At 37.8% G+C, this 17,451-nt stretch overlaps 1 protein-coding gene across 3 annotated transcripts in view; it reads left to right on the plus strand.

The window, feature by feature from the left end:
• The window catches only part of Ift88 (intraflagellar transport 88), a 125,860-nt gene that overhangs the window by 25,680 nt on the left and 82,729 nt on the right, over window positions 1–17,451 (plus strand). For all 3 annotated transcript variants that reach the window (XM_070003169.1, XM_070003168.1, XM_070003166.1), the window contains 8 exons: window positions 487–540; window positions 1,119–1,182; window positions 2,206–2,275; window positions 5,866–5,956; window positions 7,541–7,645; window positions 8,608–8,710; window positions 9,760–9,874; window positions 12,856–13,087. In XM_070003169.1, the coding sequence (XP_069859270.1) occupies window positions 487–540; window positions 1,119–1,182; window positions 2,206–2,275; window positions 5,866–5,956; window positions 7,541–7,645; window positions 8,608–8,710; window positions 9,760–9,874; window positions 12,856–13,087 (834 nt within the window). The remainder of the gene's footprint in view (window positions 1–486; window positions 541–1,118; window positions 1,183–2,205; window positions 2,276–5,865; window positions 5,957–7,540; window positions 7,646–8,607; window positions 8,711–9,759; window positions 9,875–12,855; window positions 13,088–17,451) is intronic.

A 17,451-nucleotide genomic window follows, 5' to 3' on the forward strand; every position in this document is an offset into this window, starting at 1 on the left:
GGAGAAAAAAGACCCAGGATACTTTCCTTCATAGTGTTCCTTCATAGTGTGGGAAAGTAGCCTTCTATGTCACATAACTAACAGTGTGTCATAGGAAACATACTTTTACTCATCAGCCTTTAATTCTTGATACTGTTCACAATAAATTCTCCTGTGAAGGGCCAGATAATTTAGGCTTTGCAGATAATGTGGTCTGTATTACAGTTACCCATCCAACTCTATATTTGTAATGAAAAACAGCCATAAATAGTGTGTAGATGGATAGGGCTTTGCAGTGTTCCAGTAAAACTTTATTTACAGAGATGTTGAATAGCAGCTTGCTTACACCTGGTTATGACCTGAGGTGGCAAATAAGAAAATTACTTTAAGCTTACTGGCTGATAGATGGAAGAAAAGACTTATGAAGAAAACTTCTTAAACTTGGTTTTGAAATTAAAGGTAGATGCTGTAAGAATCTTTAAAACTTACTTTTCTCTTTATTATAAGTCCAAGACATCCCTGGCATCATCCTTGGGAAGACCAATGACAGGGGCTATTCAGGTATGTCTATTCTGTGGTGGTTAGTTTTATGCCTTTCTTGAAATCTGAAAATGTTATCAAGGATTTGTTACCAAAATTTTTTCCCTTTGTTATATATTTAAAATTCTAAAGAGGATGTTGTTTCCATAGTGACCCTCAAACTTGAGACTGTGAACTAAGTTTGGATTGTACTTCTACTTCAGTAGGAAGTAGATTTATGACCTGGGTTTCTAGTGAAGCCCTGTTGGGGCGTGTACATACCATTGGGAGTTGGATTGCTCAAAACACCTAGAACCTGCTTCTCTTATGCCACGTCACAGCATTTTTGTGCTTCTTTCATGGGCATGGAAGTATCTAATTTTCTTTTTCAAATTGAGAAAAGCCTATTTGGATTAAGGAATTAAAACTTTAGAGGGAAACAGAAATAGAGATAGCATTGATCTACAATGACACGGAAGTAAGTAATAAGCATATAGTAATTAAAAATCACTATTAAAACCTGGGGCTGTTTAAAGCTGTGTGTTATGCGTAGAATTGTGAATAAAATAGAGGTAGATCTTATTTAAGAGCAGTTGTTCAATGATTCCTCTTCCTTGAAGGATGGAGTTACTCGACCTATGACAGCAGTGAGAGCAGCTGGTTTTACCAAAGCAGCACTGAGAGGTTTGTTTTGCTGTCTCTACTAATTTTTAAGGGGTCTCTCTCTCTCTCTTTCTCTCATGCACACATACTTTTTACTGGTATGTAAATATATTAAAATGGTATACAAATATACATTTTAAAGAAAATCTAATATGTCACTGATGATAGGATACTGTATTATTTTAGGTACCATTAATAAAAGAGGGAAGATGCTTGTGATATAGCTCAAGAGTGGGACACTAGTCTCTCATGTCTAAGTGCAAAGCCTTGGGTTTCATCCCATGTTGTACTTTTACCCCAAAATAAAGGAGATGAAATGAGTGAGAAAATTTTTGTATAGTTCAGTTGGGGTTGTAGTTGTTTCAATGTATAATTTGTCAAAATGTATTGAACTATGCACTTATAATATGTTCATTTTATTTTATGTAAGCTAAAGCCTGATTTAAAAATTGAAAGGTGAAAAATCTTATTTAATCACCTAAGTAATAAAAAATGACAAAATTAATATTATATTACTGATGAAAGTTAAAAAGCTAGTACCAGGTTATAACCAATTGATAGCCCAGAGCTCATATTAGGTATACAGATGCAAATGCCAATAGAGTATTTTTATTTTTACATGTTAATCCGTAAGTCTTTATATAGTTTCCTATGTATTAATCATTTTACCAGTTTCTGGGCTGGGAATATGGCTTAATGGCAGAGTGCTTGCTTAGCATGCATGAAGCCCTGAGTTTGATTCCTCAGTACCACATAAACAAAAAAAGCTGGAAGTGGTGCTGTGCTCAAGTGGTAGAGTGCTAGCCTTGAACAAAAGGAGCTCAGGGTCAGTGCCTAGGCCCTGAATTCAAGCCCTAGGACTAGCAAAAACAAATCTTACCCAATTTCCTAACATGAAATATTTATGTAGACACATGTTGTATTCTTTTATTAGATATTAAGCCATTTAATAAGTAGGTAAATGAAGTAACTTGTGTAAGATTTCATATTTTCTTCAGTTTTTTTGGGTTGCAAAGTAACTGAAGTCTTGGATTTTTGTCCCAGGCTCTGCATTTGATCCCCTGGGTCAGTCACGGGGACCAGCTCCTCCCTTGGAAGCCAAGAATGAAGATAGGTATGCAGGTGCTTGTGCTGTTGGCGTGTTGTGGCTACATGTTTTTCCCTCAAATACATAACTTAAAATGTGTGTTAGAAACATTTTTTTTTGTTGTTGTTACCTTTTTAGCAGGGCAAAGGGAACACAGGACTGGAGGGAGGAAGAGTGAACAAATGTGGGCATAATATTCAATACACTGTGTAAAAAATGAACCATGCAACTTGTGGAGATGAGAGGGGGAAATGGAGGAAAGCAAAGGAAGGGGTGACATTGTCTGAGAAGAATTATACTCATTACTTGATTTATAGAATCATAACCCCTTTACAACTCCTTAATAATAATGATTTTTTAAAAGGCCATCTCTAGTTCTTAGAATTAGCAAAAGACTCAAACCTATCAATTGTATGTGTTCTGTGTAATTTTATGTGATAAAGTGTGATTTTGTTGTTGTTCTGTGTGTATGTGGTGGGGTGAGTACTGGGGTTTGAACTCAGGGCCTGGACATTGTTTCTGCTTAACGCTGATGCTCTACCACTTAAGCCACAGCTTTACTTCTGGCTTTTTTGGTGGTTAGTGGACAGAAGAGTCTCATGGACTTTCCTGTCTGGCTGGCTCTGAACTTTGATGTCAGCCTTCTGAGTACCTAGACAAGTGTGAGCCACTGGCGGCCAGTGGTGGTCTGGTTTTTATAGGTGCCAGTAGTAATTAAATCTGAGGCCAAATGGGTTTATAAATGTGATGATTACAAGATGATTATTGTAAAGGACATTTCAAAGACTAAAACTAAGAGAATACAAGCTAGTTTGTCATTATTATTGACTAATTTCATTTTTGTATGTTTTAGGTGCTGGGTCAAACCCAAGGCCTTGCACTTGCTGATCAGACACTTCATTACTGAACTGCATCTTCAGACTGAACAATTTAATTTTCCACAGAATTAGCTTAATTTTGGGCTGTTGTCTAGCCTGCAGCACCAAACTTATGGTATCCATTTGTACTTTACAAATGGTAATAGCAGCTAATATTTACCGAGCAGTTGCTGTGTGCAGGCAGTTTCAAGGGCTTTAAAAATAGAGGAGGAGCTATTATTGTCACCAGTTTGTTGTGAGAGTGGGAATTCAGTAACCTTGATTGACTAAGGCTAATAAGGCAAGACTGAGATCAAATCCCACTGATCTAATTTCAGAGCAGATGCTATTAAGCACTACATTGGTTTGCTTCTGGGTGTATTTTAAATTGTAATACAGTTTTTGTGCTGGTACTGGAGCTTGAACTCAGGGGCTAGATGCTATTCTTTTGTCAGTTTTTTTCCTTCAGCCTTTTCGCTCAAGTGTTATTCTACCACTTGAGTCACAGCTTCACTTTTAACTTTCTGATGGTTAATTGAAGATAAAAGCCTCTCAGATTTATCTGCCTGGGCTGTCTTTGAACTGTTATCCTTGTATCTCAGCCTCCAGAGTAGCTAGGATTATAGGCATGAACCACCAGTGAGTGGCTGGCTAAATTGTAATTCTTAAGCTCAGTACTTGTGGCTATTGTATAAATGACTTACATTGCCTTTTTGGCTAATGAGGAACCTCTGCAGAAAATTTGTTTGTTCATGATAGCATATTTATTAATAAAAGTATATATTTTTATTTATTTTATTTATTTTTATTTTTTATTGTGAAAATACCATACAGAGGGGTTGCAATTACATGAACAAGGTAATGAGTACATTTCTTATCAAGCATGGTTGCCTCCTCCTTTGTTTCCCCTTACCATCCCTTCCCATCTGCCCCTTCCCTGCCTATCCCCCCTTCCCCGTCTCCTTTTCCCCCATTCTCTTATTTAAATATGTCATTTAAGATCTTTTCAACAGCTAACAACAGAAGATAATTTTTTTTTGGGGGTCCGGTTGTGGGGCCTGAACCCTGGGCTTGGGTGCTGTCCCTCAGCTCAGAAGATAAATTTAAAAACACACTTTTTGCTTTTTTATTGTAAAGGTGATGTGTAGAGGGTTACAGTTATATAGTTACATAAGTCAGGTAATGAATATATTTCTTTTTGAATAGTGTCACCTCCTCCCTTTTCTCCCAATTTTTTTCCCTCCCAACACTCCTCAAGCTGTGTATGTAGTTCATTTCCAACATAGTGTTTAGTGAGTATCACTGCTGACCCCTCCCCAAATCAGATAATTTTACATATAAGACAAAGAGTATAGAAATCAAAAGCATCAACAAAAACAAAAAAAAAAACAAGCGGGGGGGGGGAAAGGAGAACGACAAACGATACACTAGAAAACCTCTTGCTTCTGTTTTTCTTAAGAGTTCATTTCAATAAGCATTATTTTATATGATCATATGCACATAGCTACTAAGTCCTTGTGATCCTCTCCTAAAAATATCCTTCTTTGATCTCACTGAAAAACACACAATTTAGATTTATTATGATACATTGCAGGAGATCTGGAGGAAGACAGTCCTAGTGGATATTTATTTGAACTGCTCAATAATAGCATTCCTGATTTGGCGCTTTGATTCTCTTGGCTTTTCTCCATCATTATGATGCCAAGAGAATGAGGAGAGAAGAAAAACCTTCTTTTTGGGGTGCTATCCAGGGTCCTTGAATACTTTGTTGGGTCTAAATCCTGGATCTATAACTTACTACTTTTGTGATTTGGGGCAAAATACCTAACTCTGTAAACTTGCAGTTTCCTTTTCAGTAGAAATGATAGTACTTATATTATGAGGACTAAATGAATTTATGAGTGAAAAGCACTTGTCTCAGTGTGATTTATTATGCTTGTGCTACATAAGTGTTAGCTCTTTTTAGTATTATTATGACTAATTCTCTAATGTTATTAAGTACAGTAATAAATTTGCTCTTCCATGCCATGGAAACTTTTTTTTTGGTGCCAGGCTTGTGTTTGAACTCAGGGCCTAGGTGCTGTCTCTGAGCCTTTTGGCTCAAGGCTAATGCTCTACCACTTGAGGCACAGCCCAACTTCTGGCTTTTATTGGGTGACTAATTAGGTCTCACTGACTTTCCTGTTCAGGCTACCTTCAAACCACAATCTTCAGATCTCTACCTCTTAAGTAACTAGGTTTATAGGCCTGAGCCACTGGCACCTGGCTGAAACATGTTTTTAAAATTATTTTTTCATTATAGGTAGTACAAAGGTGCTTCAGTTCAATATGTCATTTTATGAATATAGTGCATGTTAATCAGTTCCAACCTTTGCATCATTCTCTCAAACCTACTCATCTCCTCAAGTTACCTGGTTCCATTTTTATATAAGTACTTTGAATATTTTGACTACATTTCTTCACCCTTCCTCTCTCTGGATTAATTAATGTTACTCTAGATATATTAATTCACTGAAGGTTATGTGGGTTGTTTCCATAACTTGGCTTTGGTGAATATTGCAACAATGAACATGGATGTATGTCATTCATGTCTTTTGGATAAATTCGCGAGTGTTATAGCTGGATCATAGGACAGTTCTAAAAACATCTATCTCATTTGTGACCTATTTTTTAAATTTAGGAGCATATTGAAAGTAAATATTACTATAGATTATTTGTGGCAAAATGATGCAAACTATACCTGCTTTTTTTCTTTAACAGTCCAGAAGAAAAGATTAGACAATTAGAGAAAAAAGTAAATGAGTTGGTAGAAGAAAGCTGTATTGCGAATAGTTGTGGAGACTTAAAATTGGTAAGTTCATAAACTAGCCAATATAGATGTGTGTTTCTGCTTTTAAGGATACACACATACAGATATTTTTGTTTTGCAAAGATGAAATTGAGAGTCATTAACTACAATCTTAACTTCACAGCTCAGATACCAACACAATGGACTGATTTTGTAATATGTGAACCTATCTGTTTTTGTTTTGTTTTGTTTTTTGGCAGTTGTGGGGCTTGAACTCTGGGCCTGGGCGCTTGTCCCTCAGCTCTTCAGCTCAAGGCGAGCGCTCTACCACTTGAGCTACAGCACCACTTCCGGTTTTCTAGTGGTTTATTGGAGATAGAAGTCTCACGGTCTCTCCTGCCTGGGCTGGCTTTGAACCGCAATCCTCAGATCTCAGCCTCCTGAGTAGCTAGGATTATAGGCGTGAGCCACCGGCGCCCAGCTGAACCTATCTTTTTAGAGTATAAAAACTATTAGTGTCTGGGTGCCTGTGGCTCCCTTTTGTAGTCCTTTCTACTCAGCTAGCTGAGATCTTAGGATCATGATTTGAAGCCAGCCTGGGCAGGAAAGTCTGAGACATTCTTATCTCCAATTAACCACCCAAATCCTAAACTGGAGCTGTGTCTCAAGAGGTAGCTTTGAGTTGTGAAGTTGTGGGACATTGTCCAGTCCCTGAGTTCAAGCCATACTATTTGCCACACATAAAGTGTAAGAAAGAAATGATTAGTTAAAAAACAAACAAACAAACCCCCACTTTTTATTGATCATAGAACTCTGTTGTTTTGTGTGTGTGTGTGTGTGTGTGTGTCTGTGTGTGTGTGTGTGCATGTGTGTGTGTGCTTGTGCTTGTGCTTGTGCTTGTATGCAGGGTGTCCTGTTCTCATTTGACTTTTTTAACTCAAGGCTGGTGCTCTACCACTTAAGCCACACCTCTACTTCTGGATTTTTGTTGGTTAATTGGTATTTCTGCCTTGGCAGTCTTTGAGCTGGGATTTATCAGCTTTCTTAATAAATAGAGTTCCAGGCATGAATCATCAGTAACTGGCTGAACTGTTGAAATTTTAAACTCTAGTTTTAAAAAGGCAATGTCTATGGTTACATTTGTCTGCATAAATCAATGAAAGACTCTTGGACTTCTGAGAAGGCTGGGAGCCCACCTCAGCATCTCTTGCAGCATTGAGCAATAGTTGTCCTTTACTTTGTATTTTGAGTATCCCAAAAGCTGAATAAAATCTATGTAAATTTCTATTTCCTAAGACTGAATTAAAATATTCCAAGATTCAGCACTTAGGAGGAAAGAGAAGGTATTAGGCACCAGGAGATGGAAAGATGTATGTGCAAAGAGAATCTTGGAGCAGACATAGCCTAAAGTTAGTTTCTGACACTTTCCCTGAAAAACCCCACAGTAAATTCTGATGGTGAGTGAGCTCCATTATAAACCAAGATTTGTCTCTTGCTAAAGGAAGTTTATGTACAGAGAGTACAGAGGACATCCGGGTAGTCCAAGGTGGGAAATGAGGTCAGCCAGTTTTCACGTAGGTAGTTCCCAAATGCATAGAAATCATTGGATGTGCAGAATTATTTTACAAAGTATAAATCTGATTTCAGGCCTTAGAAAAAGCGAAAGATGCAGGAAGAATGGAAAGAGTCTTAGTGAGACAACGAGAACAAGTTACAACTCCAGAGAATATCAATCTGGATTTAACTTACTCAGTAAGTATTGAAATATGTGCTAAGTTTAATTTATGTTTTGACTAATAAGCTTGATGTCAAAAGTCATATTTTTATCCTCAAAAAATTTTAAGGTTTATTTTTTCTCTGAGTTATAACAAATATAAAGAATACACAGATTTATGGGCTTCGTGTAACATATGTGTACAAGTATTCATCTATATATATGTATATTTTGATCAATAGTATAATATTTAAGTCAGGTTCAGGATATTTGTCTCTCAAACAATTGTTTCTGTATAGTTAAAAAATTCACACTCCTTTCTTTTAGATTTTTAAAATACTGAATGATATATCATTATCTACAATTATCCTGCTGTGCAGAGTATCATAACAGGACTTCTTAAAACTGTCTTACTCTAACTTGGTACCTATTGATCATCCTATCCCTGTCCTTAATTTTTCCCTGAACTCTTTTTGTTTGTTGTCTTTTTGTTTTCTTTTAAAAATCTGATTGTTTCATAGGTACACAAAATAAGATGAATAACAATGTTTAGTTTATGAATCTTTTTTTAATGTAAAGATTTTTAAATTAGTTTTTAAAATATCTTTAGTACTTATGAATCCCTATCCTCTCACTATTTCCTGAAGGTTGCTTACGATCATGCTCTGAAGGTTCTGATGTTGACTGTCAAGTCAAAAGGAAATAAGATAATGTATAAAGGCAGTGAGAAAAAATACTGCTTTTAAGTTTTAGCAGAATTTCTTCAGAGTTGAAGATATACTTTCTTTATATTTATATTGTAGTATCTTCAGTGAGCCAAGTCCTCAAAGGCTAAGCAAATAAAAAGGGGTCTCTTAATACTTACTTTTACATACCTTACTTTCACATTTAGCTCAGAGTCTTAATACAAACAACTGATTTTGCAATAGAATTTTAATCTCTGGAACAATTATAAGTGAAAGGGACCTCTAATGGTCATTATATGTCTTTTCTTCCTTAGGTTCTTTTCAACTTGGCCAGTCAGTATTCAGCTAATGAAATGTATACTGAAGCATTAAACACATATCAAGTTATAGTGAAAAATAAGATGTTCAGCAATGCAGGTAAGTATATATGACCCATTTTTCCAAAAAAGCATGTCACTGTTCTGTGTGTTACTTTATATCTCCTTACTTTATATGTCTTCTTGAAATGAAATAATAGATGCTCTTAAAAAATCTACATTTATGATAAGTTTCCTGCTTAAATATACTATTTGTAAGCTGGGGTCCAGTGGCTCACATCTTTTATCCTAGAAACTTGGAGACAGTTTGGGAAGATTTTAGTTTGAGGCTAACCAGATAAAAACGTCACATGCTCCCATGTTGACAGAAAAATCTGGGTGTGGTGTCTTACATCCTTGATATGGTAAAAAAGTGTAAATAATAGAGTATAAATACAAGGATTATGTTCTAATTTGATCCAAGCAAAAAGACTCTATCCTTAAACATAACCAGCATTATAAAAATCTGTGAGCCTGGCACAGGCAGTATAGTACATGCCTAACAAGTGTGAAAGTCTGAGTGCCAACCAACTACCACAAAAACAGCAATTATTTAAATGCAAATCCACACAAATACAAATGAAGAATAGTTGGGATGAAGTGTGCTCTTTGCTAGTAAACAAAAAATATATTCTGATATAAGCAGAATGAGCCATGGCAACCTTATGGAACATTCATTCACATAAAATTTATGTGAATATATCCTTGAGACTTGAGTTTGTAGATGGCATTTATATTGTTATTTTACTACAATATTAAAATTATCAGAACATCATTTTCCTTAGTATCCTATTAAAATGTAAGCAGTATAATTGAGTCTAATTGCAAAATGTCACTGAATTGTGGATTTTTTTTTTTTAGCAGAATATTTTGTTACAGTGTAAATTAGTTGTTTCCAGCCATATTTTCAGGACTCAACCTATCTTTCAGTTCCATTTTCCATTTTCTCACAGATTAGTGCTGAACACATTGTTACAGAGTTTGAATTTTAGACCATGTATGAAGTTTTATAACTTGAGAAAACTTCAGTCCATGTGAATTTTAGGTCATCTAAAATATCAAAAAAGTACAAAAATGAAAATGTTACACATCTATTATTTTTCAAATTAGGAATATTGAAGGTGAATATGGGAAATATTTATTTAAAGCAAAGAAATTACTCCAAAGCTATCAAATTCTACCGAATGGCTTTAGATCAAATCCCAAGTGTCCATAAAGAAATGAGGTAAGTCTACATACACTATGATAACTGTAAAATTCAAATTTGTTTTTCAGAAGCATGGTAACTCTTATGATCTGTTGTCAGGGTTGAACAGTTTGAATTGTCTGTGTATGTTACATATGTAATATTATTCTCTCTTCCCTTATGACTAGTTGGATGCATTTGTTTTTGTTTTTTGTATTTTTGTATATATTTTTTATTGTAAAGATACTGTACAGAGGGGTTACAGCTACACAAGTAATGAATACATTTCCTGTCGAGCATTGTTGCCTCCTTTGTTTTCCCCTACCATCCCTTCCCTCCCCACCTCCCTGACTGCTCCCTCCTGCTCCCAAGTTGTAAAGTTTGTTTTCAACATAGTGTCTTGTACATCTCATTGTTACGGTGGGTCAACCTGTATCCTTATTTCAGCATTTTGTTATTTCCCTTCCTCTCCCCAAATTAGAAAAATGTATGTACAAGATGCAGGGCACCAGAATCAAATACAGTAAAAATCAGGGATTATACCATGGGGGAAGAACATACAAAAGAAACAAAAGAAAAATCCCATAGTACATTATAAATACATTAAAAACAACATCAAGAAAGATAAAACCACTTGTGTCCCTATCTTGGGGTTCATTTCACTTAGCATCATCTTATATGTTCATATATACATAGCTTTTGACCTGCTTGTCCTAGATGTATAGTTATAGTTACAGTTATTGCAAATTAGGGAAACCATGGGACCTATGTTTCTTTGGGCATGGCTTACTTCACTTAATATAATTTTTCCAAGTCTTTCCATTTGCTAACAAATGGGGCAATGTCATTCTTTCTGATGGAGGCATAGAATTTGCATTTGTATAATGTTAATTTTAAAGTTAAGCTGTGTGTCTGGTACTCATGCCTGTAATCTTAGTTACTCAGGAGGCTGAGATCTGAGGGTCAAGGTTTTATAGAAAAATTTGAGAGACAGTCTGGGTAGACAAGTCTGAGAGACTCTTACCTCCAATTAACTGGCAAAAAGCTGAGCCAAGTGTATGAGTCCCTGAGTTTAAGCCCTGATACTTAAGTACTAGTACCAAGAAAAAAAAAAAAAAAAAAGGAAGGAAAAACAAAGGCATAGTATGTGATCAAGTGAAACTAATTTAAACTCCTTGATCAATGTAGAATTTACTATGCAGGCTTAGTAGTATATTATACAATTTATGCTAAGAAAAAAATCATAGCAGCAGTCATTTATAATCAATCAGGCTAGAATATAAGGCTAGGATCTAAGTTCCCTTGTCAATCTTTCTAATGAAGGGATTACTTCTGAACCTTAGAAGAAGAGGAGGAAGTCAGGATGTTTTCTCCAGTATTCAAGAAGAGAAACAGTGTATTTACTGGTTACATTTTCCTGTAAGCACAGGGTACAATTGAACTATGACAATTAATGTATTTGTCACCTTTTATGAGTTTTTAGATAGTATCTTAATAATGTCAGCAAGTATCATTTAGCTTATGGAACACGATATCCTTAACATACTTTTGACCTAAGTAAGACCCAAATATGAGCTAATTTGGAGAAATGCAGTATATTGATAGTATGTGTTAAATACTTAATTAGTCATTGAGATAGTGCTACAGTAATTCATCTGAGGGAATAATGATTAAGAGTAAGATTTTATGAGGAAGGTACATTTGAAATAGGTTATTTCAGTGAGAGAAAGCTCAAACTCTAGATAAAGTACATATGAGATGAGTCAGGGAAATAAGCATTCATGCCTAGTCAGTTAATTTTGAAAAGGTAGTTGAAATGGGGGCATGTAAGAGAAGCAGCTGGAAACAGGTTGGGGTCCCATCCACTGGAATTGTTCTCAACTCAAGAAGACACACACTACTAGTATTACTCATGAAGATGTTGAGAAATTGGAAACCTTGTGTATTGGATATGTAAAACAGCACAGTTACTTTGGATGACAGGCAGTTCCTTAAAAGTTTAGACATACAGGAATTCCATTCCTAGATAGGTACACAAGAGCAATGAAAACGTAACATGTCACAAAGGCTTGTAAATGAATTGTTATAACAGCATTACTTATAATAGTAAAAAGTGGAAATAACTGAAATGTCCACTAAGTAGATAATTGTTAAAGTAAGATTTAGTATAAGTCTGTATTAATTAGGATTCTTTAGAGAAGCAAAAGCAGAATAGCTACTGGTTCATATGATTGGAGGCTGGATAGTTTAACAATGACTGCATGCTGGAGAGCCAGAAAACTGGCATCTGCTCAGGTCAAGAAGCTGAAAGTAGACAAGGAAGATTAACCACTACTCTCTGCATATTACAGAATGAGTTTGGCAGCAATAAGTTCTGATACTTTCTACAGAATGGATGATTAGGCCAATTAAATGAAGTGTGACACAGTATCACATGTTGTATGATTCCATTTATATACAGTGTCTAAAATTAACAGAGACAAAGTAAATTGGTGATTGCCTAGGGCTGGTAAAATGAGAAATGACTTAATGGACTTTTTTTTTTGGGGGGGGGGGTCTGGTCATGGGGCTTGAACTCTGGGCCTGGGTGCTGTCCCTCAGCTCTTCAGCTCAAGGCTAGCACTCTACCACTCGAGCCATAGCACCACTTTTGGCTTTTTTCTTTTTGCTTATGTGGTGCTGAGGAATCAAACCCAGGGCCTCATGCATGCAAGGCAAGTGCTCTACCACTGAGCCACCTTCCCAGCCCCAAGATTTTCTTTTTTGGGAAATAGAAATGGCTTAATTATGTGGTTATATACTTCTACAACTGTGTAAATATATAATGGTAATTACTGTGTGTCATACTCAAAACAAATGAATTTTTTTATATCGGTGAAGATATGTATTATATATTCATATGGGGATAAAGACAATAACATTTTTAAAAATGAGAAATTTAAAATATACTCTGGTAGATATTGAATACTACACTGGAGAATTCAGTCTTTTAAGTCTCATGTATGCTTAATTTTATTTAGGATAAAAATAATGCAGAACATTGGCGTTACATTTATTAAAACGGGTCAGTATTCAGATGCCATTAATTCATTCGAACACATAATGAGCATGGCGCCAAATCTGAAGGCAGGCTACAACTTAATCCTCAGTTATTTTGCCATCGGAGATCGAGAAAAAATGAAGAAGGCATTCCAGAAATTGATTGCTGTACCATTAGAAATCGATGAAGATGAGAAATACATTTCACCAAGTGTGAGTATGAAAGAGCAATGTAGCCATCTCTTACTGATCTGTGTTTTCTCCTTTTTAGAAATAAGAAAGTTGGAACAAACCATTTGAGTTTCTAATAAACCTATTAATAATATTTTGTTAATTACTTTTGAGGAAGAGACTGTTGAAATAGGATGAGATAGTTTAAGATGGATGGCACAATTTTTAATTTTAGTCATAGCCAAAAAACAATAAGATTTACATGTCTTTCATTGAGATATCTTTTTATGTTTCTGTTTAATTTTAAGGTTCTTTTTTTTTTTTCCCAAGAGAAATCTTGAACATGGAGCAGGGATCTAGACTATACTAAGTTGATGATGGTCATGGACTATTTATACTTGAATTTGGAATTTGTACTAACTGTGAGAACCTGAGGGGTAGGAAGTCCTGCCCCATGCTTAGGTCACTGCCATGTAGGTGGGGCATCAAAGGGTGGCTTGGGGGGCGAGCTACCAGATATAGAGGAGGGGGATTCTGTGGGGATGAGATAGGGAGGGAGACAGGGCAAAGACATGTAACAAGAGAGGCGCTTCCTGGAGCAAAGCAGTACCTGGGCTCTCCTCAGGCTTGAGGAGAGCCAAGGCCGGCTGGAGGGGAGACCCGTGTTGGAGGAGAGGCTCGTGCACAGCTGAGAGGCCTGTGGAAAGGCTTGTGCAGCACCAAGAAGCCTGTGCAGAGCAGAGAGGCCTGTGGAAAGGGCTATGAAGAGCGGAGAGGTCTGTGGAGATCAAAGTGGCCTGCGGAGATTGGAGAGGCTGAGGAGAGGTGGAGAGGCCTATGCAGAGGCCAGTGAAGAGCCAAGAGGCCTGTGGAGAGGAGGCAAGGTGGTGGAGAGGCCTGTGCAGAGGTCATTGAAGAGCCAAAGGTCTGTGGAGAGGAGGAGTGGTGGTAGAGAAGTCTGCACAGAGGCCAGTGAAGTGCCAAGAGGCCTGTGGAGATTGGAGAGGCCCACAGAGAGGTAGAGAGGCCTGTGAAAGAGTGGAGAGGCCTACAGAGCGTCAGAGAGGCCCACAGAGTGGTGGAGAGGCCTGTGGAAGAGTGGAGAGGCCTGCATAGATCGGTGAGGCCTGTTGAGAGTTGGAGAGGCCTGCAGGAAGATAGAGGGGCTTGCAGAGAGCAGAGAGGCCTGCGGAGAGGTGCTGAGGCAGACAGGCCATTGGAGAGTAGAGAGACAAGACTTGTAGGAAGGAGGAAAAAGGAAAAAAGCTTGCTCTCTTGTAGGTTGCAGTTGCTCCTAGTTCTGAGGTAATCTAGGACAGGGTTTCAGGCCAACTAATAAAACTTCTTTGTCTACCTGAAAAAAGGAAATTAAAGCAGAACTAAGGAAGTGGAAATACCTCCCGTGCTCCTGGATTGGGAGGATTAACATTGTGAAAATAGCAGTATTGCCAAAGGCTATCTACAGATTCAATGCAATACCCATTAATATCCCAACTTCATTCTTCAATGAAATAGAAGAAGCAATCCAAAAATTCATATGGAATAATAAAAAAAACCCCGAATAGCAAAAATAATCCTTAGTAGAAAGAACAGTGCTGAAGGAATAGGAATACCAAACTTCAAACTGGACTACAAAACCATAGTAATCAAAACAACTTGGTGCTGGCACAAGAACAGCCCTGAGGACTGGAATAGAACTGAAGACCCAGAAATTAACCCACAGACCTAGCCATCTAATCTTTGATAAGGGAGCAAAAAAAAAAAAAGAATGGAAGACAGCCTCTTGAGTAAATGGTGCTGGCAAAATTGGTTAAACCCCTGTGGGAAACTAAAGTTAGATCCTTATATATCACCCTGCACCAGAATCAACTCCAAATGGATCAAAGACCTTGAAATCAAAGCAGATACCTTGAAAACGTTACAGGAGGGAATAGGAGAAACTCTAGGGCTCCTTGGCACAGGCTGAAATTTTCTTAATAGAGACCTAGAAACAGAACAAACAAGGAAAGGCTGGACAAATAGGATTGCATTAAACCACAGAGCTTTTACACTGCAAAGGACATAGCTACCAAGATCAATAGAAAGCTCATGTATTGGGAGAAGATCTTCACTAGCCATACAATAGACAAGGATCTCATATCTAAAATATTCTTAGAACATAAAACATTAAATACCCCCAAAACAAATGTTCAAAGAAACAACCATCCCATTAATAAGTTGGCTAAAGATTTAAAGAGCAACTTCTCTGAAGAGGAGATAAGAATGGCCAATAGACGCATGAAGAAATGCTCCACCTCTCTTCATAAAAGAAAAGCAAATCAAAACAACATTGAGATTCCACCTCATCCAGTAAGAAGGGCTATAATGAAGAACTATAATCAAGGAACCTTACTGCACTTTTGGTAGGAGTGTAAACTTGTTCAGCCATTCTAGAAAGCAGAATGGAGATTCCTCAGAAGATTACATATATAGATTCCCTATGACCAACAATCCCACTTCTGGGCATCTAACCAAATAATCACAAACAAGGGCATACTAAAGTTACCAGCACAACTATGTTTATCACAGCATTATTCACCATAGCTAAGATATGGAACTAATCCAGGTGCCCCTCAGAAGATGTATGGATCAAGAAAATGTGGTATAATAATATTGGAATTGTATGCTTCTATCAGAAAGAATGACCCTGCCCCATTTGTTAGGAAATGGAAAGACTTGGAAAAAATCATACTAAGTGAAGTAAGCCAGACCAAAGAAACATAGGTCCCATGATTTCCCTTATTTGCAATAACTACTATATGTATAATGACAATCTTATCAGATGAGCAGAAAACTCAAAAGCTATGTACATATGGCCTTATAAGATGATGCTAAGTGAAATGAACCCCAAGATACAGACACAAGGTTCTTTGTCATTTTTTAAATGTACTATGTGGGGTTTTTTTGTTTCTTTTGTATTTCTTTCCCCTATAGTATATCCCCTATTGTCACTGTATTTTGGTACCCTGCATTTTGTATATAAACTTATCTACTTTGAAGAGGGGAAGGGAATAACAAAATGCTGAAATAAGGACACAGGATGACCCATTGCAACAGTGATACTCACAAGACGGTTGGAAGCAAACTTTACAACTTCATGAGGCAGGGGAGAGGGAGGTAGGGGATGGAAGGGAGAAAAAGGAGGAGGTAACAATGTTCAACAAGAAATGTACTCATTACCTTACTCATGTAACTGTACCCTTCTTCAACATCTTTCCAATAAAATAAAATTTTTCCTTTGTCACCTTTAATCATGTCTCAGTGGGTTTTCTTGCTCTCAGGTTATTACATATGGAGGCCCTAGCGAGATAATACGTATATGGACGGTTTTATCTTTGGCCCCTGGGAAGCCCACTCGTAGGTGAGAGCTTCCCTTGAGTGTCTGAATCCTAGGGACCAACATGGACAAGAGTCATTTGGAAACCCTCCTGGGGTGAGTCTGGGTAGGCCTGCATGTGGGGAAACTCAATGGAAGGCTGGATCTACCATTACTTCCTGAGTCTGAGGCTAGGACAAGATGTTGCCCACACCTCCTGGGGCTTCTTTGAGAAGCCATATAGGACCTCCTCCGTGTAAAGTGTATTAAATAGGTAGATTTCATTAGGTAGCCAATGAAGAGAATTCCGATATTCAGGCAGGAAGTTTATTTACTGAACTGCTGTACCTGCTGTGCATGGTGGAGAGGCATGGCTGAAAGACGCGACTCGCCCCTGGGCCATGACTTATCTAGGCCAGGGATGGGAAGAGGTGTGGCCAGGGGGGCAAGGTGTGGCCACACTGGACCCAGATGTGACCTTAGGGCCTTGTCCTCCCCTGGTCCAATGGGAGGCATGACCCAGGGCAGCCTGGGATGTGACCTTGGAGGGGGAAGTGACTGCTTTCAGGAGTACCAGGTTACCTAGGTAATGCAAATACTGGGGGGAAATATAACCAAGAGGTAGGGAGGTGTCTGCATAGGGCCTGCAAGGTCTGGGGCAGAACTTACACTCAGGAAGTCATCTGGGACTTCCTCAAGATGTCATGTAGGATCTCCTCAGAGAGGTCATCTGAGACTTCTTTTAGAAGTCAACTGGGGCTTCCTTGAGACTCCATCTGGGCCTAGGTAGGCTGGCATCTGGGGAACTCAGCGCAACCCTGGATGCTGTGTTACTTCCATAGTCTGAGGCTGGGAGAAGATGTTGCCCATGCCTCCTAGGGCTTCCTTGAGCAGCCAACTGGGACTTCTTTGAGAAGTTATCTGGGACTGCTTTGAAAAGTCATCTGGAGCTCCTTTAAAGAAGCCATCTGGGGCTTCTTCAAAAAGTCATGTGTGACACATGGGTTAAGTGTCTGTGGCCACTTGTCTGTCTTATCTGTCTTTGTCTGTT

Source organism: Dipodomys merriami, unplaced genomic scaffold, assembly GCF_024711535.1.
Source record: "Dipodomys merriami isolate MVZ:Mamm:240054 unplaced genomic scaffold, mDipMer1.0.p SCAF_6, whole genome shotgun sequence".
Lineage (NCBI taxonomy): Eukaryota > Metazoa > Chordata > Mammalia > Rodentia > Heteromyidae > Dipodomys > Dipodomys merriami.